Genomic DNA, 27,923 nt, shown 5'->3' with positions numbered 1-27,923 from the left:
TTAGACAGAATGGGTGCGTCCATTTGTGTCCAGCCAAATCAGAGTGCGGTGATTTTGAACTAAAAATAGATTCACAGGCTGCTGAGCACAGGATATCAAATATATTCTTTGTCAGAATACTTTCATAGGCTCCCTGAAATAACAACGCAATATTTTATTTCACCGGAATGAGATCATGAATACATTTGACTAAAATAAACATTAAAAGCATCAGTTCTTGCTCCGTGCAGCTCATTTAGAGACAGTGTAGTATGACTCCATTGGTCAAGGTCATAGCTACTGAAATCTCTTCAAATGTGAGGAGACTAATATCAGAGACGTGGTTCCGCTGTGTGATAAATACTTTTAAATGAAGCAACAAGACAAAAGTAGGGTAGACCCCAGTAGAGAAGAAATTCTCCTCCATTACAACCAAGTGATGTCAATGCACATGTAAGAATGTATAGCCTGAGAAGAAGGTGTGGGAGCAGACCCTGACAGAGGACAGCAAGCGCTAAGAGGCCACTCTCTCACATCAAGCTGATAACACACTACAAATAAAGCAGTGTGAGGGAAACCCCTCACTCATCGCCATCTTCCATCACTGCCGTACCTGGGGGAACTCATCAATCTCCTTCAGTCTCTTCGCTATCTGGAGGCGTCCCCCGTACCGCGTGACCCCGTACACCACAGTCATCACGGTTTGTTTCACCACCTTCCTGCTGATGAAGCCCTCCAGCACCTGGGCGATCTTTAAGCCGTTCGCTGCATCCCGGCTTCGGAACTCTTCCACCTGAAACACATGAACATGTCTGCACGTAAGGGCACAATTTACATAAAACTGTTTTAAAAATGTCTCTTATGGGATGACATTTTAAAGTTTGTCCACAAATTCATGCTAAATATAATCTGGACTAATGACTGAATGACCATTATTAGGATATTTCAAGTATCACCAATGGACATGTTAATTATCAGTTTATCTGCCCACTATTTTCTTAAGTCACAATGAATCTTTTTGTTCTTTGAAATGTCAGAAAACACAGAAAAAATGTTGATTGCTTTCTACTAAAACCAAAGATGATGTCATCAAATGTCTAGTTTTGTGTGGCTAACACTCCAAAGCCTCCAAATAATCAAATTGGTTCCACATAAAATAGACAAGAAGTCTAAATAACATACCTATTGCCAGTGTTACTTATTGTGAGTAAATACAATTTATTCATCCAGGTAGGTTGGTACTTCACAAACCCAATATCATCTAATAGTAACTGCAATGCCCAAGGAATCACTAACAACTACCTAATATAATTTGTAGTTACAGTCGCTGCCCTTGAAAGGCCTGGAACAGACTTTCCTTGGATCTCTCCTCATCTACTGAAATGTCAGTCTATCACAATTAGCTTCAAAATGTTACTGAACAAAAGCATTCAGGTTCACAGCAAGCTGGATACTTTGATAGCATTGTACCGACACTTGCCCTTTGAGTCTCTATATGAGAAGCTCTTCGCTCTGCACTTTGATGCAAAGCACGAGAAACTAAGCACTTTTAAATGCAAGACCTAAACTGAAAATGTGTTCTCAACACTCTCAGGCCGTCACTCACTACGGGATCCAGAGAGTCATCTGAATATTAACAGATAAGTAAATGCAACGTGCCTTGCAACTAGAATCTACTACAATTCAGTTGTGTAAAAAACCCTCAACTGACCTGCTGTGCTACTCCGCTGTACACATCCTGGGGCTCGTCATAGGGCATGAGGTTGACTGATCTGGCACCAATAACATCTCTGCCTAGAGCAGCGTAGTGCTGGAGACCATTACAGGAGCCATCCTGCAGAAGAGGTGGAGTGGAAAAAATGATTAAAGCAGTGCTGTGGAGGAGACAGACACGGAATTACTAAGATCGGCATAAAGCGGGAGAGGTCGGCACAAGAAGAAGGGTTAAGAGCAAACTCTTCTCCCCAAGAATAGATGACTTCATTATAAATAGAAGGACTACTATGAAAATAAAGACAAAGAAAAGGAAAAGGAAAGAGGCCAGGAGGAACCGCATAGACATTGGCCCAGTTCATAGAGCAGCATTTTGACACTTCTCACAGCCACAGAGTTAATACAGAACTTAAAATGAGAATGTATGCTGAATTTAAATTATCATTCAAAGACTGTCTATTAGAAATTATGTTTTATATGAGAGAAATTTGCCGTGTAATGAGTATATTTTACCAAATTCTGGTCTTTTTCATTTCACTTCCACTAGAATGTGGTGTCTGACCTGAAAATCTCTCCACTCTGCCCATACGTCTAGGCTCCAGCTTTTGCCGTGATGCTTTATAGAGGAACGATAGAGTTCTGCAACCGCCACTATGAGCTCACACAAACGGACTCCCTTCATTTGTTCAAATTCTTTATTTATCTCTCAGAAGCCGTTCACTTTAATTTACATTAACCTGATATAAATGTGCCAGTTTTGGCCAAAAGGCTTATTTTGATCTACAATCCCTCAGAAGTTCATTTGAAGTACAAAGCTGCTGAACTAAGTGAAATGCTTGGAGGTATTGTTCGTTCAAAACATCTGCTGAGAGGAGATGCTAAATGCATCTAGTGATACTGCTTACACTACATTTTTGTCTGTCAAGCAGTCATCTGAACAAATACTGCCGTGTGCTGTCACATTCTGCTATGTTGCATATTTATGCTTTTCGTTTCCTCTTATTCTTTAGAAATAAACTCGCAGTATTGAGCCAAATAAACTGTTTCCATTTGCATTAACACATTTCTATTGCTGTGATCTGCAGTGGCAATATTCAATAAAGTTTGGTATAACTAACTTTAATCATTTAAAAAAAATGCTGAAAATGTGTTTTCCAACATGAATGAGACGTTCTCACCGCATTATGACAACATTAGGAACAAAAGCCAGAGGTGTGCAAAGTGTGGTTTTACTCAACGAAATAATACAAGCCACACATAACGCCTAAAGATGTAAATCAAAGAATTCCTGACAAGATGAAGGCTGCTCAGTTGAGACTTTTACTAATGCAGTATATCTCTAACAATGGCAGCAATTTATATGTTTCTGTTTCTTTGGTTTGTGTAAGAAAAAGCAGGGGCCTGAATGTCAGATCTCAGTGCAGGATATGTCAAGATGTCGTCTGGTCTGTAAGATAAGGGCTACAAGTTTATAGCAGATAACATAAAACGGTCCCAGATGGCTCAGGAGGTCTTGGCTTGTTAACTTTGATATGCCCTCAAATACAGCTCTATAAAGACTTATTTTTAGAAAGCTCTAAACCTGAACTATGACAGTGATATTGTCAAATCAGTAAATACCTATGGATAATCTGTTCAAAGTTATTTTGTTTTTCATCTCCGTTTCAAACACCTTAAAAATATTAGGCTGGCTGTAACGTAACCCGCCTCAGTTTATGGGGCGCTCATTCAACCAGGTGAGCTATGGGGATGCCCCCACTGGTGTTGTCTTCAAGGGTATTACGGTACCTGGTGAACAGGAAAATGAGAGATGAACTGGGTAGGATCAGGCGACCTCACAGCGTTGGCTATCTCCATGCAACAGGCCAGAGCCTGCCAAGGCTCGTCGGCATTCATCCACCACTTCGTACCCTGATTGAGACAAACAAGAACAAGGCACATTATCACACGTAGATAAATACTTCCTGAAAAATATTTTCTCTTTTTATTTTATTTTGTTCTCAAAGAGTCATAATGTAATTGCATAAGTTGAAGGAAAAATGTAATTGTGTATTCTTCATAACAGAAATGAAGTCAATGAACAGCAAAGACAACTAAAGACTGACTAACGTTTAAAGGGTTGTCAGCAGAATCCAGTATGACGTCCATGATAGTGTCGGCATACTCCAGTCGTCCTTGTAGTGAGCTCCTCTTCTTTAACCCTGTCAGATTGACTAAGTGGATCTTTAGCCAGTCCAGGCCCTTGGGACCAAGAGGCTTCCCCTCTGCAAACACAAGGATCGCCCGCGTTACATCACTTCCAAGGTGATTAAAGTGAGGAGGACAGGGGTATGTACGTCCCCTGAAGTCCATGTTGTGAGGGAACCAGAAGATCTCATCCCTCATGTGGTTGGCGATGGACAGTTTATAGAGAGCATCCATACGCAAGCTGTGCATCTCACTCCTTTCTTTCTTTGCGCTAATCGCTTCTCTCTTTATGTGTGCCTTCTCACTCGCTGTGTAATTGGGATCATGAGGATTGAGGAAGGGTATTTTTGGAGCCTCAGACAGAGGAGGAGGTATGTCTAGCTTATCGCTACCACGATCGTTGAAGATGGAGATGATAATATCCAACAGAGGTTTGTTGATCTTCCAAGCACAGTTGCCCAGCTGGTTAAGTGAGTCAAAGACTGCGTGAAGGCTCTGAGATTTCTCCAACAACTCCTCATGTTGGGTGGCTCCGTCTAATGTGCGCATTAGCTTGGCCGGTGTGAGCAGGTAGGATCCAAACTTGACTGAAGTCCAGGGCACAGGGGGGCACAGCATTGGTATCACATAGGAGTCAAAGGTCAACTTGGTCTCCATGGCTTCCTGATGCATCTGAATCAGGATAGGGTGCGGCTTGATGAAGCCAATCTGGTGAGTAATACATGAGAAATCTAGTTAGAAACATTAAAAGAACAGATGCTCTAATGCATGCAGACTAATGTTTCAATTACAACCACACAAATGGCACCAGCTTATTGTTAAAATTAGGTTAGGTTTAATCAAGACAGAGTTAATTTTATTTCATTCAAGAATAATTCTGATAAATAACAGGAGATCAGCAAGAGATTCAGACATGTTTAAATCATAACCGACCTGAAAAACAATGAACATCTAATGTCTTACGGAGCCTCCATTATATAACTGCTCGTCACTAATACAGTATAGGTACAGGTAACTGGTAAGTATAGGTAACTGTAAATACACTTAAAAAAGCGTTGCAACTGAAATATTGCTTGCATACACCAATCATGCACAACATTATGACCACTGAAAGATGAAGTGGATATCACTGATTATCTCTTCATCGCATGCTAGTGTGCGGGATATAATAGGCAGTAAGTGAACATTTTGTCCTAAAAGATGATGAGTTAGAAGCAGGAAAAACGAAACTGTGAAGGCTAGACAACTGGGTCAGAGCATCTCCAAAACTGCAGCTCTTGTGGGGTGTTCCTGTTCTGCAGTGGCCAGGATCTATTAAAAGTGGCCCATGGAAGGAACAGTGGTGAACTGGGGACAGGGTCATGGGTGGCCAAGGCTCAGTGATGCACATGGGGGGCGAAGGCTGGCCTGACTGGATATAATCCCACAGACGAGCTACTGTAGCTAAGATTGCTGAAGAGGTTAGTGCTGGTTCTGATAGAAAGGTGTCAAAATACACAGTGCATCGGAGTTTGTTGCGTATGGGGATGCAGAGCCACAGACAGGGTTCCCATGCTGACCCCTGTCCACTGCCGAAAGTGGCAACAACGGGCTCAAGAACTTCAGGACTGGACAACGGCGCAATAGACGAAGGTGGCCTGCTCTGATCAATCACGTTTTCTTTTACATCACGTGGATGGCCGGGTGAGTGTGCGCCACTAAACTGGGGACCACATGGCACCAGGATGCACTATGGGAAAAAGGCAACACGGCAGAGGCAGTGTGATGCTTTGGGCAATGTTCTACTGGGAAACCTTGGGTCCTGCCATCCATGTGGATATTACTTTGACACGTACCACCTCCCTGAGCACTATTGCAGACCATGTACTCCCTTTCATGGAAACGGTATTCCCTGATGGCTGTGGCCTCTTTCATCAACACACCACGAAGCAAAAATGGTTCAGGAATAGTTTGAGGAGCACAACAACGGGTTTGAGGTGTTGACTTGGCTTCCAAATTCCCAAGATCTCAATCCAATCGAGCATCTGTGGGATGTGCTGACAAATGAAGCCAATCTATGGAGGCCTCACTTCGAAACTTACAGGACTTAAAGGATCTGCTGCTAACTTCTTGGTGTCTGATCCCACAGCACACCGTCGGGTCTAGTCGAGCCCATGCCTCGACATTTCAGGGCTGTTTTGGCAGCAAAAGGGGAACTAACACAATAATGTCATAATGTTATGCCTGATCGGTGTACTTCAGCTTCAGTGCAGGTGATCTGGCGGAATGTCTTTCTTAACTCCAACTGTGTAAAAGTTCATACACCAGGGCTTTGATGACAAACAGTCACTGTGCTCCATTTTTAACTCAACACATGAAATGTATCTGACTGGACATAAAGACAGGAAAAAAACAACAGCAACACCTCAGCATTGCTCGAATGACTCAGACATTCATGCTGTGCTGCAAAATCATTAGGATGTTCCCCTGATGGGCTCACCTCCATGGAGGGAATAAAGGGGAAGGGAAAATTAAAAGAAAATAAGGTAGAATGAGGAAAAGAAAGAAAGAAAAATTACCCAGTAATAATGAAATTCTGTTACAGTATATGCCTTAGTGTCAAAGTGCACCAGAAATCCTCAACTCGCTCTCTTTCTGCCGTTTTCTCTTGACACAGCAGCCTTTCCCTCCTGCAGGGTCCCATGGCAGTAAATCAGCGAGCCAATTAAGGGAACACTAAAAAAGGGATTAGGCAGGGACCTATTCATCTTACTCAACTGTTCCCTCTGCCAATTTACACTGGGCGGAAATGGTTTTATAAATCACACTCTTCGGAGCTTCACACTGGATAGGATGCTGCTCAAGTGTTCAAGGTAACAGGCTTTCAGTGGCAAGTTTCTTTTAAATTGAAGGTCAGCTGTTTTAAGGTAGTTTCTTTGCTGCTTCTCTATTCTTAATGGAAATGTCAGCTGTACAAGTAGCTGCTTGACTTCATTTGGCAGGTTGAGCTGTTTTGAATCTTTCTGACTACTTTTTAATGTTAGTTTCCAGGAAATCCCTTTAACTCTAAACCATTTCGCCACATGAATCTCTGCTGAAAGGATCTGGGTTAACGCTCAGAAATATATTCAAAGGTATTCAAATGCTCTGATACCTGGTTCTGAACGGTTTTATCAGAAAGGCCAAAGGACCCAAAGAACCTAGAGGAGCAGAGTTCATGCTCCTGAGTGGGTGAGAATCTGCACTGGATTTCTTAGGATTTTGCAGGTTATCCAACAATGTGCTTCAGTGACATCCCTGTGGAACAGACCAACTCTTGGAAAAGCCTGCTCGGCCACTGTACCTGTCGGGTGCTGCGAAAGGTGTACATGTGGTAGAGGATCGGGATGAGCTTCTTGTTGTAGGCTGGGTTCAGGATGTCGGTATTAACTTTGAGGTTCTTAACCATCATATCCACCATGTATGTGCCCAGCTCCAGAATTACTACGTATGGCCAGCTTGTCTCATCCCCTTGCAGCGTGGGTCCTGCACTGTGCTCCATCTCTAGCTTGCACCATTCTTCCCTAGGTAGGACATCATACACCTGGAGGGAGAAGAATGTAAGGAGGTTGTTTTCATTTAGTTAAAATAGAGTATCATTAATTTAATATTTTGACAATCTCATCTCCATTAAGTAGTGGCTAAGTGTGCGATAATACTCCTAATGCTAAAGAAAGTGACTAAACATGTTTGCTGTATGGAAGTTCTTCATAGAACTGACAAGTGGTTTCTGTTGTATAGTTTATAAAGCTGGTCTAAGCAGAACCAAACTTGAAGATAGGTATTTTTTTTCTTAATGGACTGTAGAGTTGTTCAACTGTCAATCATATAGGCATACATTGGGTTAAGTTTGTTGTACTTAATACGGCTGCAAAGTGAAATTGTATTTATTTAAAGAACATGCAAAAAAATATGTATATATTAAATCAGAATTGATGCATGTAAATGTTAATATATGCTCAGAGAACTTGGATGTTAGCCGCTGCCTAAACAATGAGAACCATTATAATTGGCATGATTTTAACAACAAAGGCTGCTTAAAACACCTTACATGAAACAAACACCTTAACTGACTGTAGTCTAACTAACTGCTGGAGTGTAATGAGCTCTGGCTCATTATAGTCTTGATGACATTAGCGATTTCAGCCAGTGTAGAGGAACCATCAAAACACAGAGTCAGTGATAGTTGGCTGGAACCCTCGGAGGGTTTTATCACAGTCCTTCATTGCAAAAGCATATCAATGAGCTGGAGAACAAGGTTGCAAACAAAGTTCACAGCTCAGTTAGTTACAAAATACTAAACTTCATCGTGGTACAACATTTTAGACTTCAGAGCAAAACAACTCAGTCATTCGGTATGGTTTACAGGAAGCACAATCTGGTTGGTGTGCTATTAAAGAGAATCAGCCACCAGACAAAAATGGAAGATATTCAAATCGAGAGCTGTGCATCTGACTGCTGCGTTCAGACATCCTGTTCAGTCAATAGTAAATGTCCTAGCTTACTGAAAGCAATTGTATTAGATGAACGACTGAAATGTTAATCATTTCAAACCAACTGTACTTTAAAGTTAAAATGGAAGAAAGATAAAAACGTCACAAACAAAATCCACAGTGACACAATAACGCCATCCTATGAGGAGTGCTTGGAGTTGAAAACACTTCTTTTCTATATAATATGAAATATTTGAAACTTAGAAACATGATTACAGTAAAATTACCCAAATACAATTAGTAAGATGTCATTTTTTTACCTTGGTATCTTTGGCCAGCAGGTCTACGTATGCGTTATAAATGTTGCCCAACTTTTCCACCATCTGATTCTGGAGCTTCTGTTTAACAGAGTACTTGGTATAGACTCTGTTGCCCAGCTCTCTGGCCAAAATCTTCAGCGACTCTCCACTAGCAGGCATGTTGGCGACACTCTAGACAAGGGAAGGGAACAGTTGAAAAGGTCAAATGCACAAAGGCACGTGGGACACAAAAGCAGCAATTGGGTATTTGAGGGTTATGTCTGGTTTAGTCCAGTAGAAAAAAAAATGTCAGAGGGGAAAACCATAGTGAGAATAATTCATTATAATGAATGTCAAATGTATTTGATCAAAGCGTGCTCTGCTTTGCTGCCAAAGCTCTTCCAGCTGCTGTCACTGTCAGCCACTTGATTGTGATTTGTGGTTTCCCAAACTACACAACAACAATGTTGAGAAAACAACAGAGAGATAACACTGACATCACTCCACCCCATTTTCTGGTAATAGTGTAGTAAAATAAAGCAGCTGTCCATCAAATGCCCTTTATTCGATCGCACACAAGTGTTTGTTATATCCTAGACTCAGTAGGCTGAGTTAGGTGGCTTGTATTACCTGTAACATGATGTCCACATACTCCTTATCCTGGAGCACACAGAGATACGGATAAAAGTTAAGTCTGTAGTCCTTGGTGTTCGTTTTAGCCAGGATCATCTTGCTCTCCTTCAGAGCCTGGAGGAGGATCTTCTGCCATTGTGTCCGCTGCTCTGCCAGTATCTGCCTCTGAAAGGACAAGGCATCATCCATCTCATGACAGTGAGCGAAAAAAAAACACGTAAAGCGAAATAAAATGAGCAATCCTACAGCCCTTTATCACATACTGCCTGATCCAAATAGGCCATTTAGATTGGGAGGCAGGAAATAGGGTCACCCCTCTCTGGGCAGAAGTCATTGAGCAACATGACCATGAATCTCATTTGATGGTTAAGCTTGTTTGGTCCAGATACCTCAAGACGAAAGGAAGAAAACAGGCTATCCTTCTGAGACAATGAAACTGGGCCACTGACTTACTCATTTAAAACAGAAAGAAAGAGACGATTCTGCTTTTGTCAGTGTTTGGCCCAGTAGAAATGTAGGAAACTCTAAGCATTCATTTGCTGTATTGTGGAGATTGATACTGCTCTAGTAGGAAGTTAGAACCAGGAGCTTATTATGATACTATGAATACAATAACCTACCAGCAAATCTATGCTATTATAATGTTCATGTCATATTATACACAGATCAGGCGTAACATTGTTTGTGCCTCCAAAACAGTTGTGACTCATCAGAGAATGTACATGGGTCTTCTGAGGGTGTCCTGTGGTGTCTGGCAACAGGATGTAGTTAATGGGGGTCTTTGGGTCCTATGGGTTGAAGGGAGGGGCCTCTGTAGATCAATGTATGTGTATATTTATTTGCATAATGATTTTTTTATATATCATTACAAAAGCACAAACTAAATCTTTTTCATGCATGTTCACATGCCAAAATCTTATAGTGCTTATAAGGTAAAGACTCCCAGTATCTTTTATCGATACCAATTATGTTTTAGGCCCCTGCATTACCATTATTTGTATTTTACATCAAGTTAATGTGTGCGTGACTGTGACTGTGTATGTGTTAAAGTTCTCTCTTCAGTCAGAGACACAGTCTGGATTGTGGATGGAGAGGTGACTCTGCGTTCTCTCCAGAGGCCTCCATTACAATACATTATTATTCTGCCCTGCCTGTCTGTAAATGCTTCCTGACCACCAGGGACTCTCAGCCTGCTCGCTTCCCACATAGCCCATCTGCAGTGGCAGACGAGCCAGACTCGGCTGTAAATGCCAGAGTTGCAAGGAAGGCACACCACAGGAATAGGATGTTTCTTCCTCTCACCTGTCGGGTCTCCATGGAAATGAAGTCAAAGTTCATCAGAGTAAGAAATGAAATGTCCTTAGAACATCAGTGCGTACATGGTGAAATATTATAATCACTCCAAATAAAAGGAGCTTACTGCCAAGATGTAAATGCACCCACTACAGTCTGTATATTAGACTTTGTGCCAGCATGTTGTGTTTGCTGGGAATCTGCAGGATTTCTCATCAAAAGTCGATTTGTTTTTCTGGAAAAAAATGAAGCAACCTTGTACATATAAGACTCACAAACAACACTAGTAGGACGCCATTTGTCTCAACTATCCCACTATCTCAATCGACTTAATCTGTTCTATTTCAGGGCACAATTTTTTTTGAGGGGTTGAGATTATTTACCTTTTTGGACATGTCTTCAGTGACATGCTTTGCAGTCTCCACGGAGTTGATGGTGACAGTGCAGGCCTCCTCCATGCTGAGCTGACGTTTAAAACGTTCCTGGAGCTCCTCCCGGGTGAAGTCCAATTTTGGGTAGGTGTGATCTGCCCTCTAAATTGACAACAGTACACAGACAAATAAATTATCTTTACTGCTGTATAATAGTGAGGAACATTCTCCCCCTACGACCTATCAATCAAACTCTATTGTAAGCCCTATCCTGAATTTTAAGCAAGTCTTCAACAAGTAAATTTAACCACTTTTCTGACAAACATTGTTTAAATAAGTTTTGCCTGCACAGAGCAGTTCTGGACAAGCAGTGAGTAAAGAGCGTTCATTGGCACAAGCCTTATTCTCAGTCCAACATGATGTAGAACAGGGGTGCTCATTACGTCGATTGCGATCGACCGGTAGATCGCGAAGGTAGTGCGGGTAGATCGCGTGCCAATGAAAAATTTTTTTTTAGATGTTAGTCTATAACATTCAACCTTTGCAACTCCAAAACAAACAGCAAGACAAACGTTCAACTTTATTTATTTTTACTTTACATTTGCAACATACCCTCAGTTCAGCGGCACACATCCACAGTCACGCACAGCTTCAACAACAACTCAAGACTACCGTCTTTCTTCATGAGACAGCGCTATTTTTCTAAAGGTGCAGTGCACCAATTTCTCTTGATAAAAATTAAAACAAAGATGGATAGAGCTTTTAACACTGTAGCAACAATTAATATGACTTAGGATATATATTCTAAGTCATATTAATTGTTGCTACAACGGGGGGTTTGGGGGTTTTCAGAGTAACTAATAGATATCCAGATAACAGATTTCTGGGTTAAGACTTGCTGACTTGCTTAGGCATTTTTCACAGCCCTACTGGCATCATCAAATAATCCTATAAAACTACAACAACACACTGGTTTAACAATCGCAGCTTGCTTTTTTGCCTTCAGGGTAGGGCCGGGCACCGCTTGTACGAATAAACGGAAACCAGAAAACTACTGGTGCCAAAGTCTGGTCACTTGTCGACGGAATCTCTACTTTTTGTATGCATCTACATACAGACATTAATTCAAACCAGACCCAAAGGGTTTACACTGATTGAGTGACAAAATAAGCAGCACACTTAAGAGATACTGCCAAATTTCTTGCTAAAAGAGCAACTTTAAAAGTCGATTTTCAATTAAAGAGAATAATACCATGGGATGTTATTGGTACATGCCATAGGAAGGTTGCTGGCCAGAGTAAATGGATTACAGCACTGAGAACATTTATTAACTCACAGACAGCAGACAATAAACCCAACAAATTGCCTCAGAAAGTCACACCAAAGTCTTTCGTCTTAGCATCAATTGGTCAATATTACAACTTCAGAACAATAAAAGATGCTAATAACTAATGATCAGTATGATCAAGGTGATGTCACTGGATATCTTTATGTGAAGTCTCTGGTGTACAAAAGAAAGTAAAGCTCATCATTTTAAGGGAAAACTTCAAAAACTGAATTAAACTTTCTAAACCAATACAGGAGTAAAAAAAACTGCTCTTGATCCTACTCTGCAAACCATAAAGTCCTTGCCTTGGGTGAAAGAGAAAAGTTGTGAGCTATACCAAATACTTGGTACTGCAAGGTAAGCAGTAGCTAAAACAATATTGATAAAAGCAGCACACGCACAGGCCGGTTTCCAAACAAAAAATGAAAAAAATATTAAATCCCAGAATACCAGACAATCTCCGACACCATGTTGAAACCAGATGAAACTGCATTTTGTGCGATTGCCAGCTTCATCAAAATTCCATCTCGGACAATATTTTAATTAGATTGGGCGTCTGTTGCTAACACTGACTCAAAATCATCCTGGGATCATCCAGTGTGCTGCTCTGTTATCTAATGGGCCAGTTATTTGGACAGCACTGAAGCCACCACTGCCTGCCAAAGACCTGTCATGCCGTTGCGTCAGAGCCAGTTATTTGAAGAGATCAGCTGAGATCGGACCAGCTGAAAATGCTGTGCTCACGCCTGACATTTTCAACGCCTCTGAAAATGTCTGCGTTTTGATCACTTTCATACTCTGTATGGAAAATAAACACCAATGTCAATTGAGGTGTGGCAGGACATTGTAACAGCCGTTGTTGCTAATGGATCTCTACCTACCGCTGTATCAGAACTATGAACAGCGCTGTTTGTTTTCTGTGGGGAAATATACTTATTTTTGAACAAGCTGTAAAGTCATCTTAAGTTATTTACTGATCTCCACCCTGATGGAGAGAAGCTCCTCTGGCTGTCTCCCCTACACACAGAGCTTTTATACAGATGATTGCACACAACAACTTGAACAAGTTTCCTTTTATGGCCTAATCACACACAGCCTACTCAGGATTTTGATTTGTTAATTCTTATTTAGATATACTGATTATTTAACTGGTTAACAGCTATTAAAAATATTTAAAAGGCTCTCATTACCAATGAACAGACATCACTCATTATTTTTTTCCTTTTTTGGCATTAAAAGTAGCGGCTGTGCGTTCTTTTCTGAATGAACGAGGCAGAACTCATGTTTGGCCTGTTTCACATAACAAGTGGAATACTTTCATATATACATCATGATAAAAATACATGATCTGCTGACTGCCACCGTCTCACACACACACCCCAACAACAATAAAATAGAGAGGACCAAAAGCATGTCACTCGGATGAAGACTAAAGTGAATTCAGTGCATGGACTGAGGCTAAAAATACTACAGCTGTACAAAAAGTTGTTAATGAATCATGTGAGAATCACAAGGAGAAGAGATGTGGGAAAAGGGAGGAGAGGTGAGAGGCAGAGAAGCAACTAAAGCAGAAGACCCATTAGAAAGCAGAGCTAGCTCACTATAAATAGGCAGTGCCTGTCTGGCTGTGAAGGGGTGACAATCAAGTCTTTCGTAGTCATGCTGTAGCCTCCTGACAGCTTTCCCAGCTCGCTGGTGCTTTGACTAGCAAAACAAACATAGCAGTCAGCCTCCTATCAATTCCCTTAAACAATTATTAAATATTATTATTAATATTAATTAATTTTAAGTTAAAGTTTAAGAGGCTGATTAAAGCAAAAATGCAGAATTTGTCTGATGATTAAGATCATCAAACAACAGTCAGAACCAGTACCAAAAGGTAGTTATGACGACACCAGCAGACGGATCAAGCCGTCAGGAAAGAAGAACAAAGACACAAAGGCTAGCCTGTAATACCTGTGTGTAGAAGTCTCGAACAAGCGATGGATACTGGTTTGTTTGTGCGCTGATGCTGGGTTCGTAGTCGGGCTGTGCGATGCGTATGGCCTTCAGCAGCATGTCCCTCTCGTCTTGCCGGAACACACATTGGCTGAACAGATCATCTACAGACAGGCCTTCCTTCTCCATCTGGCTCAAACACCTAGATACACGGACACAAACAATAAGTTAGGTTGAAGTAGGTAAAGCCTATACAGTAACAGGCGTGCATGAAAAGAAAGGAAGGGAAAGGAAAATTTGAGGAAAAATTGCAAAAATACAGCTCAATATGAGGATGGCAATGTATAAACATATAAATACTGCCCACAGTTTCCTTGCTCTTCTCTCCTTTTTCAGCCGTTACGCTAGCCAGCCTCTTCGCTAAACTGGCGCAAATTACTCTGAGGTTATCTGTCGGTTAGCTAGGGCTTCATCTGACTAGCCAAATGCTTGAATTCATGGCGCGCATATCTAGGGCTCAATCTGAAAGCACAAATGCCTGAATGCCAAATGTGAATGATCAATTAGTAATGTGGTTAGACTGTGGTGCTACTGAATTGAATAGTTTCAACATACACTGATTTTTAACCCCTTCATGAAGGAACAATTTATTGCATGACTACATAGACTGTATTGATTCTGGCTCGGCGTATCAAATTATCTGGAGTGTATATTCATTCATTCATTCATTCATTCATTCTTTCATTTTCTGTAACCCTTTGTCCTCTGGAGGGTCTTGGGGGAGGCTGCAGCCTATCCCAGCTGTCACTGGGCGAGAGGCGGGGTACACCATGGACAGGTCGCCAGTCTCTCGCAGGGCTAACACAGAGAGACAGACAACCATTCACACTCACATGCACACCTACAGCTAATTTAGAATCACCATTTAACCTAAGGAGCATGTCTTTGGACAGTGGGAGGAAGCCGGAGTACCTGGAGAGAACCCACACAGAGACGTGGGTTGCAAACTCAACACAGAAAGGCCCCAGTTGGGAGCGAACCCAGAACGTTCTTGCTATATACACACTTGGTAAGCTCTGATGCCTCTTCATAATAAATGAATACAACCAAGCCTGCATTCCAACTGGAGGAGAAAGTAATTACAATGCCTCTCGTTTCCATTGGATTAGCCAGAAGTGCACAGATAGCTAACCTGAATAGCAACCAATCAGAGGACACCAGAGTTAGATTTTCATTTATGTGGCAGATTGTGATTATTATGGATCAGACCTCCGAGTCTGATCACAGGTTCAGAGATCATAACCTTCTGACCTGCCTGTTGATGTGGGAGTGAGACTACGATAATCAGATAACTTTCTGGGTGCCTGATTAATTCAGCTTTTAATATACTCTACTATCTGAGGGATCATCGCATATGTCTCTGCCGCCCTGATCGACAGTTGCAGAATATCAAATGAAGTATTTGCATTGACAAGGCTTCTGTCAAACTCAAAGTATGAGTTTGATCCAGGGGCAGATGGCCACCGATGACATCAGTGAAATGTTTATTTAAACAGAATCTCCTAGAGAGAGCACAGTGTCCATGACTGGACTGCAGATTGGAGATAATGCCAATGTGCAACCAGACCTTGGAATATAAATGAGAAGTGTGATGACATGATTATTCCATCATTTAATTTGGAATGTGACACTTGAAATAAGATTTTCAGTCTGATGGGGCTTTATTCTTCTATGATCAGTTGGATTTAGGGGTTACGGTCAGACTAAATTATTTATACACTAGATTTCCATATATAATAAATAGACTGGTTACATTTTTCTATTCTATAAACTGCACCCGTACAGTATTTTGAAGCAGCCTAACAACAATGGGAAGCACACTGAAAAAGCGCAGATACTCTGAACCAAGTACTGTATGGTTGAAAAAAATAAATAAAAATATGGTGATCTTAGTCTATATATTATCAAAACTGACATGACTATGCTATTCCCATCATGTACAGTTTGCAGTATACTAGGCAGCTGCCGTGTTAGGTTCCACTGCTCCCTATAGGCTGACGGCTGAACTTCATGACTAAACCAAGAGAAAGAAGTGGAGAAACCCCATTTGTCATCAGCCACAAAGGAGAACAGAGCTCTGCTTCACCCTGCACGCCTTTTACTCAGGACAATTATAAATAACAGCGCGCTAATTAGCATCTAGAGGAAACCCTGGCTCAGCAGCCTCCGCCGATTTAATGTAATCAGAAGAGGGCAGGACGCTGCACATCAGTGAATAAAACTAAAGAGGTGCTGCAATGGAAGATTCTGTCATGTATCTCCTGCTTTAAGTTATTCAGTGTCTGTTTAAAAAGATTTCTAAAGCGAGCCACAGAGGTCACATTTTTTAAGTATTTTCACTCATGCCTTAAAGTCTCGTGTGATGCAACGTGCAATTTTGGTCTGAGTCAATGAGAGAGCCTTGAACAAAGACAGGATTAGTCTGGGTGCTGGCAGTGTGGTCCACAGGAACAAAGAGGGCAGAGAGGTTGAAAGATAGAGAATAATCAGCCTGGTGACTGCTCTGCTGCACCCTGGGGGAACACAAAGCTCTGGAGGACACGGCGCTTACAAAGGGAAAACTTAAAGGGATAAGTGTGTGCCAGAGACAGAGACAGAAGAGCAGGAATAAGAATGGTACAGTCAGGGCAAGGAGGCTGTAGGAGAGACTTCAGGGGCCAGTGTGGTATTAGAAGTGTACAGCTGTCGGGTGGTAACAAAGAGGGAGACACTAAAGCAAAAGAAGGGAGGGTCGTACAGTGTAGAAAGTGTAGTGTGGATGACTGGGTAGGGTGGGGAAATGCAAGGGTGTGTTCTTGAAGAAAAATGGAAAATAAGCCTTCTGATGTAAATTGCTCCTTGTTATATCCTTTGAAATCAATAAAAAATATATATAAAAAAAAAAAAAAAAAAAAAAAAAAAGAAGGGAGGGTCCAACAAGAGATAAAATGAAAGGCAGAGCAAATAACTGCAGTGAGGAAGGTAAAAGAAATAAGAGGCTGCTTATCCAGGGACAGAGCCGGAGCGCACCACTACAGAACAACAATGTCATGTCAGCATCAGCTTACAGTGATCGATAGACCAACCAGATACCCGCCGCCAACCCTACTGTCCTGCCACCTGTACTGCTATTGGGTTGCACTGCATGGGGCGATGTCATTAGGTTCCTTGAGAAAAGTATGGGTGTGTTTTTCTCTATGTGTGTTACAGCATGACCGAGCTAGAGTTATTCTGAAAATAACTAATTAAGCCAGAGGTGATATGAGGGAAGTGATAATACCTCATTATTTCACTACAAAACAAAGTTGTAGGGGCGGGCTATTTTGGACAGCGTGATTAGAAAATATCTTCAAAGAACACAGACGATGAAAGTCAAATCTTAGGAGGACTGAAGGTTGAGGAAGGTTGAACCTGACTCTCCTTTCTGAATGGAGGCGACTAACATCAGCGACCAAAACTGAGCACGCAAACAGACAGTTACAGTCAGATCTTCAACGAAGCACGATTAATGTGCTAATTTAACATCAGATAATAACTGGAACTACATTTCAGGTCACTAAGGATATGGATATTTCACAGTTAAAAATAAAAATTGGAAAACGATATCTGTAGACGGTGTTTACCAGCTGCAACAGTACGGCTGGTATTGCTTTCACTGCATGAGCCAGTCTGTCTATGTGTCTTTGTGGCAACATAAGGACCTGCTGTAGCAGAGACAACCACAAAGACGGTATGTCTGTCGATGGACAGAGTGCATCAGCAGCAACACCATAGCGTCACAGCTGTGAAAGATGCAGTCACATTGAGATGCCATCACTATCATCAGAATGACATAAATGGGTATTTATGTCATTCTGATGTCAAGTACACATCGGCAAAGTTTCATAACCGCATCTAGCTCAGCTTCAGCACGGACAGAAAAACAGACAATGACACAGACTGACAGAGAGACAGACTCACAAGGTGAAATCAGTAGCAGCTACGTTAACACAGCTGCTAAACATCTGACAAACACACAAAAGAGTTTTAAGACATCACATGCATCTACCAAGTTTAAATAGCAAAATGTCAGGTTTTTTGCCTGCTATAAAACATACATTCATATATTTGTTTGGACACATACTAAGAACGGTGTGTATCAGAATGCATTAAGGTGAATGGAACAAACAACCGCAGTGCCCTGCTGTTTTCCCAGCTATAATAATACCCCACTAAGGTGAGGTCCATAAGAAAAGAAGAAAATCCAATATAAGCCCTGCCACTGCCTGGGCAGGGCCAGGCGACTGTATTTAGTGTTGGTTACAATCAAACGGGGCTCACACGCTGTGACATGAGCAGAATTCTCCTGAAGCTGTGAGCTGTGTCCAGCAGATTTGCGCTAAACGTCATGCGGTACTTCTTGCAAGTCAATTAATAACAGTGATTTGTCAGGGTGGCCCACTTACTGTTGAGACAGAACTGGGCTACGGGTTGTTAAGGTCACGCTTGATGAAAATAGTTGCAAAGTGCAATATTCAATTTACACTGAATACACCACAGAGCATGTCAGTGTAGTTCTGCTACCTTCGAACAATTTAATTAGTCGAAGCCGACCTCATTAACACCGTGTCAGCATGCTGCCACAACAAAAGCTATTTTAAGTGGCCTTGTGAAAGCAACACTAATGAATACAGAGATTTTCAGAACTGACAGAAATGTTAGGGAGCAATCATGTCATGCTGGGTTACCATGGAAACCGCCTTAGCGTGATGGTAAGAAACAGGAAATAAGGTAGTTGCCAGCTTAATACGGGCAAAACTCTGAACTCTGAATATTCGTTATCTCTGAAAAACAAAGCTGCTTTATTCTCAAGTGACATAAAGGACAGCTTGGTTTATATTCCCTGTTGCATTTCCAGTCAAACTGGTCCGAAAATTGTTGCTGACTGTTCGAGATGCATTTAATTGTGTTTTCATCGTACAACAAACTATTCTAAATACTGGGATGTACGTATACTGTATGATATTCTGAGACACTTTACTTTTAAAATATAGCTCAAGTATGGCATACAGCTAGACTCAATGAAGACTTGTCCCGGTGACGAGTATAGTCCTATAATGCAAATTCCAGTGGTTTCATAACTTATTGCCCTGGCAGTACTTAAATCGCTGCAAAACACTGCGTTAACATTACTGGGAACAAATAGCAGCCAATGATGTCAAAAGAACTGCAACAACTAATAAGTCACTATTAGTGGCTACACCACCAGAAACCTGAGAGGCTTAATACCTCCCTGATACAATTACATAACAACTATCAAACAGGCAATCATGGCAACAATCAGAAATAAATAGTACCCGCCAGAAAGAATGTGGAAAAGTTAAAACGACTGGCAGAGCATGACCTCTGCTGGTAGGTCTCTGTAATTTTAGCAGTTTCCGCAGTCTCCTTAGGATATAGTCCCACAGGCCCACAGTGATGCCCCTCTTGTTAAATGTCATGTCATATATTAATATGTCAAGCGGCGATGAGTGCGTCTGCATACATACCTCGAAATGACTTTCGGGGAGCAGTCTGGATTGCGACCCATACATTCCAGAGCAGAGGAGTAGGATGCCAGATTTGGCTTCAGACCAGCTTCTTCCAGCAGAATAAAAATGCGGCCGATCTGATTTAATGTACCCTACAAACAGTGAGAGAGGGCAATGAGGCTTACTTCACACACCAATGTTTACCACATCAAGGAAAGTGATAGCTAAACTGAGTTAAATATCTGAACTATGAGACTGGGCAAAGGAATTTCTGTCAGTGAGCAGAAAACTATTTACGCAACTGGATATTAATTTCCTTAAGCATTTACATAAGTACCAGTGTGACTGTAGGCCTGTCACCTTAAGAGAAGCATATAGGTGTAAACGATATACTGTATAATTAGTGATGGACTTCTAGGATCGTGACATTGTGAAGGAGACTCACTGTCACGATTCAGTCATTGCTGCGAAACATCTAAAGTTAATCAAACCTATTTCAGTGTTTTGACAGGTTAATCATGACATGAACATTTGGGAACTCACTGAAAAGTACTACTAGAAAATCAGACGAAAATCAGCTCTTGAACCCACCTTCTTGGACCACACTCTCATCAGGATGTTGTAAATTCCCGTGTTTAGATGTTTGCGTCGACTCATAACTCTGTGCTGACTGAGGAGGAAACTGTGTGCGCGCTGAATGTCCCCTGCAAACACGCAGGCCTCCAGGTAAGAGCGGATGCTGAGCTGGATGCCCCCACATTCACTTTCTTCCTTGCCCTCCTGCAGACTCTCTGCGTTACTCAATTGACTTTGTTGTTGAATGAGTCTCCTCTCCAGCTCCTCTATCTCAGCCAGCTCCTCACTGGTCTTTTCTGGACCCTCTTTACCAAGAACCTTAGTTTTATTGTATTTCCGTTTCTGTTTAGTTACTTTTTGTGGCATGGCAGTGGTGCTTGCTGCAGCAGTGGCAGCCGTTGCTGTAGCTGTTGAAGAAATCACAGCACTAATCTCATCCGCCGATTTCATGTCTCCCCTGCTCTTTTTGGCTCCAATAGATATAGTTTTATGTGCTGTACCAGAGGACATTAAGCTGTTTTTTGTACTTTTAGATTTTGCTGTTGCTTTCTCTTTAACATTTGTCTTCTGCTGGAGGTGCTGCTGTTTCTTGAGTTTGTTTTTCTTTTCCTGAGATAATTTTTCCATCCAGCGGCTAGGCTGGGATTTACAGGCAACAGTCTGTCCAGATTTAGGAATGTCCGCTTTCTCCTGATGTTTTTCTCCTCCTGGTGTGGTTTTGGGACCTCTGCCGGATGAAACACCTCTTCCATAGGAAGGAGCCTTAATAAACTGCACTTTTGAATGTTGGACATCTAGAACGACGTCAGATTGGAGTTGCTGAATCCTGGCCTCAAGCACTGAGAGGGAAGAATACAAAATACATTTAATGTGAGTAAACAAAATTACTGATTAAATACACTGAAACAGAAACAGTTAACAGTTTCAAATACCTCAGACTTACACTGGACAGTAAACTCAGCTTTGTCCCTCGTTTGAAGGACATTCAAGAAAAGAGAAATCGAAGACGTAAACTTGAAGGACTACAAGTATTGCCCATCTCATCTTGAGCTAATGTAGTTTTCTATCACAAACTAGGCCAAACTCATATGTATTACCAATAATGTTGCCATGGTAATAGGTCGTCCCACACCCAGATCATCAGACCTCAACTATAAGGCCATCACACTTATTGTGTAACATTGTGCTATTGTGTATTTCTGCTTGCTGTTTTTGGGTGGTGACATGCAAAGGTGATGTACTGTGTTTTGGGAACGCACCCTCGTTAGCAGTATAACTAGTAATTAGTAATAAATAGTCAAACAGATCAGGTCATTTTTGACCCGGGACGACAAAAGTTGCATGGTCGACGGGAAGACAATATTAGTGCACCAGCACAAGTCTTGGAAAAACCTCTCAGAGAGCTCTCATAGACCAGTATTTAGTACGGACACACAACGATCACTTGCCATTTACATTAACATACCGTCTAATAGCTGCGACTGTTCCAGTACACGCTTCTTTGCATCTTCTTTCTTTGGGATTACAAATGAAACATTTCTTCTTTGAAGCTGCAAATGTGTCGCTAGAAAAGAAAAACATATATACAACATATTAAGAGCTAAAATAAATATGGCTGATTGTCACCCTGCATGATTATTAAATTTCCTAACAATAAGACAACATTCAGCAGCTTGGGCTTGGCTTTTCACTCTCGCACTGCCATTTGTATCTACAAGACTTTCATGCTTCAAAATATATCATTGTGCAACTTAATATGTTTTTTGAGCAGCAGAATTTTGAGCATTGGTTACAGCAACAATTACTACTTGTGTCACCTTTATTTTCATGTATTCCCTCCACACATACAGAAGAGGAGGATTTCAGCATTTTGTCCAAGGACAAGAAGGAATGAAACACTGAGCAGGCATAATATTATGACCACCTTCCTAATATTGTGTAGGTCTCCCTTGTGCCTCAAAAACAGTTGTGACTCATCAGAGAATGGACATGGTCCTTCTGAGGGTGTCCTGTGGTGTCTGGCAACAGAATGTTGTTAGTGGGGGCCTTTGGGTCCTATTGGTTGAGGAGAGGGGCCTCTGTGGATCCTCCCACATATACTCGATCAGTCTGGGATCTAGTGAATTTGGAGGTCAGGTCAACGCCTTGTGCTGTTTTTCATGATTTTTGATTTTGTTCCTAAAGCATTTTTGTGTGTGTTCCTGTGTCAGGCTGCATCCTGCTGGGGAAGGCTGCTGCCATCAAGGAGTGTCATTGCTTTGGGGAGAGGGTGCCTGGTCTAGTCTAGGTGGGTGGTACATGTCTAAGTAACATCCACACGAATGCCAGGTCCAAAAGTCTCCCAGCAGAATATTGCAGTGTCACAAGATGGTCATTGTTATTCTGTCAGTGGTTTTAATGCTGTGGCTGATCGGCGTTAATAACAGTTTGCACAGTCCAAGCCAAAATTAACTAAGTTTATGTCCACTAACAGACCACCAATCTGTTAAGTGGGCTAGCCTATCTTCTCGCTAACAAATATAATCCACTGGGTTCAAGTTGAATGTAGCACACTGGCATGTAACACAAGAGTCACCGACGAAATTTTGGCAAACTTATCCATCACACTGCAGCTAAATTGGCCCTGGTATTAATCAGAGACACGGTGTCCTCACCTGATATTCGTCTCACTGCGCCGTTTCTCACAGACACACACAGCTGACAGCAGTCCGCGAAAGACACGCGAAGGGCACACTTTTCAAATAAACTGCGACGAGTCAGGCATTTGGCGAAGGCACAAACTCTAAGAAGTGACATGTTGACATGTAATAACCGCGTTACTCCAGAACACTAGGCAGCCATCTTAAATGAGACCAAGCTAATCGTCGAGGAGCGATAATCGCTGCGTAAGGCATGACGAGAAGAGCGCAGATAAATCGATTAAACTGGTTATTAACTCTGCATTCAATATAAAATGTACCTTGAAGTGGAGTCTGGAAGAAATGGAAGATATTAAATGGTTAAATATTAATCAGACAATAACAAATTCTGGTTATGGCTCTTTCGATACAGTCAGTGGTTATGAACCACATGCATCGCCTTTATAGATATCATAGTTTCCCGACGTATTCATTTATTTGCCCCTTTCATTCTGTTTGAGACAGACTTACACTGATTATCTTCTGTATGTTTTTTAAAAAATACGTTTTTATTTTCCCTTCTTTCCAGAGGCTTGAGTGACATGTTCACATGGAGCAGTTTGGCCTACAGGTGGCAGTCTTTCCCTTGTCAATTCAAGTAGGACTGCCTTAAGACTACTTGTTAGAAATAAAAGTAATGAGTGTCTTGTTTTAATATTTGTAATGACATGTATAATATAATACAGCCCATTACAATGCATCATTAGTGGAGATTTTAAATGTTTTTTTGCCCCTGTAACTTTTAGTTCTGGAGGGAAACGTATGACTATACTTCTGTGCTTATTTATATAGAAAATGGGTAGAATACTGGTATTTCACTTACATCCTATTCGATGTTTTCTTGTGAATATGTAAATGAATATAAAATTGGTAATGTTGTTGATGTTGAAATCTGATGAAAGGCATAAATAAAGTTAAATTCATTCATTCATTCATTCGTTTTCTGTAAGAACTTGTCCTGTGAAGGGCCGCGGGGGGGGGGGGGGGGGGGGGGGCTGGAGCCTGTCCCGGCTGTCACTGGGCAAGAGGCAGGGTACACCCTGGACAGATCGCCAGTCTGTCACAGGGTGAACATAAAGTTAAATTCAAATGTTCAAAACACTTCTTTCTAAGGACAGAAACTATGTCTTAAAATTCCACAAAAGTCAAGAAGGTCGGTGTGAATTTTCAAAGGACTTGTACAATATGTTACATTATATAGTTAGTGAGGTGCTTATTTTTTGATCTAAGCCTCTCATTAACTGAGGAAAAACACTGTATATGAGGCTGCATCTATCATCACTAATGTAATCTGAAGCTGGTAGTTAAACATGCAACCTGCTGGCTTCACCAAAGTACTTGTTACAGCCTATTGAAAACGATTGTCACCTCTTCCTGGTTGACTTTTGAAGTTCAAATCTCATACAGTTTAAATCAAGTGTGACTCAGCTCCGACTTGGAAGTAAAACTGAATGTATCTCATTCACATCCTGTATACTTTGTGACCCCCAGCAGTGTCAGCCTCCCCTTGTCATGCGTCCATAAAGCATTCTTAAACACTTTAGCAGCCCTTTGTGTCTCGGCGGGCTGGAGGTTAACACAAGCACTACTTGACAGAGAGAGAGAGGGAAGGGAGGGAAGGAAGGGGGGAGGCAGAGAGGGAAATGAGGTCCAGGCAGTACATCTTTTCTCAGTGGAGGCAGTGGCTGAGAGCACAGCGGTGGGTGTCTGCTGCTGAGCTGTAGGTGAGGATCAGGAGGTGTTTGTTGCCACGGTTCACAAGCAGGGCCCCTTGACAGCCTCGTTTGATGTGGTTGGCCCCTGTTGGCGGCTGGCTCTTTGCGCTGGTGTGACAGTCATTGCCGGGTGAGTGACTGTCAATGCCCCGACCGACAAAAGAGGAGAAGACAGGCATTCATGGGGCCTGATAATGGCCAGGCCAGGACAAGGCTGCCATTCTCGTACACTTTGATCATGTGGATTCTTTTGCACACCTTTGTAGGGGCTCCCTATTTGTTTAACAGACGGAGAGAGGGCTGTCTTTGAAACCGCTTCACCTGGCCAAGGAAACATGATGGAGATACTTTTTCTGTGAGATGCGTGTATTACTAAATGCCCTTGGCATGTGTCTGTGTTTGTGTGTGAGCCACTTGTGTGTGCGTACCTCACACCGCTCACATGCAATTATTGCCATGTGGGAAAAAAGCCTCCTTATGGAACTTCCCCATCATTTGGGAAGCCATATTTGAAGTCAAATATATATGAATTACAATTAAAATCACACTTTGGGGGTCCAAACTGTTATCTTTATTAGTTTTTTTTTCTTATTCTACTGTAAACGTCCAGAGTCAAGACTTCGCAGGCATCCATTAATGTCCATTATAGACACAAGAACTGTCCTCTGAGTCTATGCACAGATGCGTTTACTGGACTGCCGTGAGTCACATACACTCACTGGGTTTCCCCACACAGGCATATTAAGGTGGATTCAATTAGTGAGTCAGTTAAAATGTCCCAAGTTGTGTCATGCTACTATTTACAAGTGTATCTTAATGGAATAATTTGAGGGAATCATGTCTCCACCAGACTTAAATGATGCTTGGCCAGCCTCAACAACTCGATAAAGCTACTGTACCTGTAGGCAATAACACTCTTTGTTTTCATTAGGAGACTGAAGAAACACCAAGTCAGCAAAGACTTGAAAAACTGTTTTACCATCATCAGCATTTACATCCTGCCTTGTGTTTCCTTTTATTTTTATGGACTTCTGATAGATCGGATTAGATGCGCACAGACGACTAATCACTCCTGACGACTCACATATTTTTCACCACCCTCTATCAGTTTGTTCGATCTTTGCTCACTATCTTGTGACAAACCGGGAGGCTGTATTTCTCTGAACGCGCAGCATCAGATAGATGACCCACTTATCGTGATGCTGCCGACAATAGACAATGGTCATGAAGCGGGATATGCAAATTCCCTCAGTGGCGTTTAGATTTGGTGGTCTGGTCAGGTACTTTTACCACATCCGCATGATTGTCAGCTAACCGCAGCCCAAAGATATCAAGCACACCTGCGCTAGAGCCGAACAAATAAACTACATAATCTCTTAAGTATAAGAATTCACTGCCTGACAATAAAATGTATGAGGTAATTTCCTTAGGATTGTGTGCATGTTTTTGTATTTTTGCATTCATAGTTAATAAGAAGGTTGTTGCCTATTTAAAACAAAAAAGGCAAAACTCCCCCAGCACTGAACGAGTACACTTAAAAGCACTAGGTCAAGGGTGAGTTGCTAACACAACTACAAGAGAAAGAGACAAGGATTTAGCAGGAAGGCAAAACAATTAATAATAGGGAGCTATTACTGAGGGATTGTCAGTGCTAGGAAGGAGGTCAGGTTTCAAGCCCTTTTGAAGACTTTGATGGTACAAAACAGGCCTCATTATAGAGATATTATCTCTATTCATACACTTACAGAGCCGCTTGGATCCCTGCTGGGAAAGATTAGGTTCCTCCACTTGAGAACATCCTCCTTGGGTGCCGGACTCTCAGGGAGCTGCTCTCAGTTCGCGGCACACCCATGCTGCACGGCTCAACGCGACACAAGGGATACTGAGCCGGTATAATCCACCCATGCTGTGGAAGTTAGAGACTAAATTCTTTTTAGCCATTATTCTAGGGATGGCATTGTTGAGTTGACTGTTGACTAGTCCACCGTGCTGGTCCTGACAAAAACAAATCTCAACAACTATTCATGGCCATGCATGGCTCCTAGACGATGAATCCCACAGACTTTGTCCCCTGGCATTTTACCACCATGAGGTTGGAACTAGTGTTTGTTCAAGAACGACTTAATGGGTTACCATTCAATATTTATTATTACAGTTTTAATTTGTCCAGTGCATCTTACTTAATGAGTGAACAGCTCAGCCATAGTTTGTGTTAGCTAGTGTGTTAGCGTGCTATAGTGTTAGCATGCCAACACACTAGTTAGCATGTACATCTAAGCACCACAATCCCCTGATACTGTCACAAGAACAGTTTGTTTTGTCTCATCATTTTTTTCCCCTTACACTTGCATCTGATCTTTCATAAGCAGTGGATTAACATGGTGACTTAATTACACAGTATAAATGTAGACGAGACTGTAACTGGCAGTTTGGCTGGTCATTAATAAACGAACAGCAAATGTAGTGACCATGAAATCGTGTCAAGTCTTTCTACATCAGACTTTTCTGTAAAACAGCAGGACATTGCATGTGAAGACACTGAGACAAAGACACACGTGTCTGCTCTGGCACTGAGCTCAGAGCCCAAACATTTGCTTCTAAGACACCACAAAGCAATCTGCTGCCACATCTGACATTCGCATGAGGCCTGAGCTTTGTCGATGACCTCAGGAGGCACTCCGATTGCTGAAGACTTCCACAGCACATAGAATGATTGTACGATTTTAATTACGGGAAATTTCAGCAAAGAAAGGATAAATGAGACTTCCTGAGGGTTCTCGGACTATTTCTGTCTTTCACTTTCTCTTTTGTTTTTTCGGTTGTGTTTTTATCTATTTGTACGTATATTGTTGACCGAGAGACAACATTTTTTGCATTAATACATTTTTATAGTGTCTTACAAAAGTGAAATTTGCTGCATTGTAGGCTTAGCTTTCAATAACTTATGTCAGTTTCAGTAACATTTACGCATTTGCTAAATGAGTTGTAGATATGATACCTTTTACCAACTTAAAGAAGGATTGACACCTTCGGACATCAGATTTTTAAAATTTGCCACGTTAAAAGGATTTCTGAGACGTCTTTGCTCTTGATTACAAGACAAACAAAAAAGTAGGCCGTGAAGATTATCAAAGTCATAATAGAAACAAATGAATGGGCACATCAACTTGTCATGTAGGTCGATTTTCAGGTCAATTGGTCAAGGTATTCAAAG

General features: G+C 41.6%; 1 protein-coding gene across 1 annotated transcript in view; it reads right to left on the bottom strand.

Annotated features, from left to right (window-relative positions):
* The window catches only part of polrmt (polymerase (RNA) mitochondrial (DNA directed)), a 46,674-nt gene extending 23,367 nt beyond the window's left edge, over positions 1–23,307 (bottom strand). The window contains exons 1-13 of the mRNA XM_084547568.1: positions 22,971–23,307; positions 21,782–21,880; positions 20,332–21,155; positions 19,759–19,892; positions 14,210–14,393; positions 10,939–11,088; positions 9,260–9,427; positions 8,651–8,821; positions 7,202–7,441; positions 3,802–4,587; positions 3,481–3,603; positions 1,691–1,813; positions 593–772 (exon numbers count right to left, since the gene is read on the bottom strand). Of these exons, the coding sequence (XP_084403694.1) occupies positions 593–772; positions 1,691–1,813; positions 3,481–3,603; positions 3,802–4,587; positions 7,202–7,441; positions 8,651–8,821; positions 9,260–9,427; positions 10,939–11,088; positions 14,210–14,393; positions 19,759–19,892; positions 20,332–21,155; positions 21,782–21,880; positions 22,971–23,112 (3,324 nt within the window). The 5' untranslated portion in view covers positions 23,113–23,307. The remainder of the gene's footprint in view (positions 1–592; positions 773–1,690; positions 1,814–3,480; positions 3,604–3,801; positions 4,588–7,201; positions 7,442–8,650; positions 8,822–9,259; positions 9,428–10,938; positions 11,089–14,209; positions 14,394–19,758; positions 19,893–20,331; positions 21,156–21,781; positions 21,881–22,970) is intronic.
* Between the last annotated feature and the right edge of the window lie 4,616 nt (positions 23,308–27,923).

The sequence above is a fragment of the Chelon labrosus genome, assembly GCF_963514085.1.
Source record: "Chelon labrosus genome assembly, chromosome: 7".
Classification (NCBI taxonomy): Eukaryota; Metazoa; Chordata; class Actinopteri; order Mugiliformes; family Mugilidae; genus Chelon; species Chelon labrosus.
This window is presented reverse-complemented; position numbering and strand designations above follow the sequence as displayed.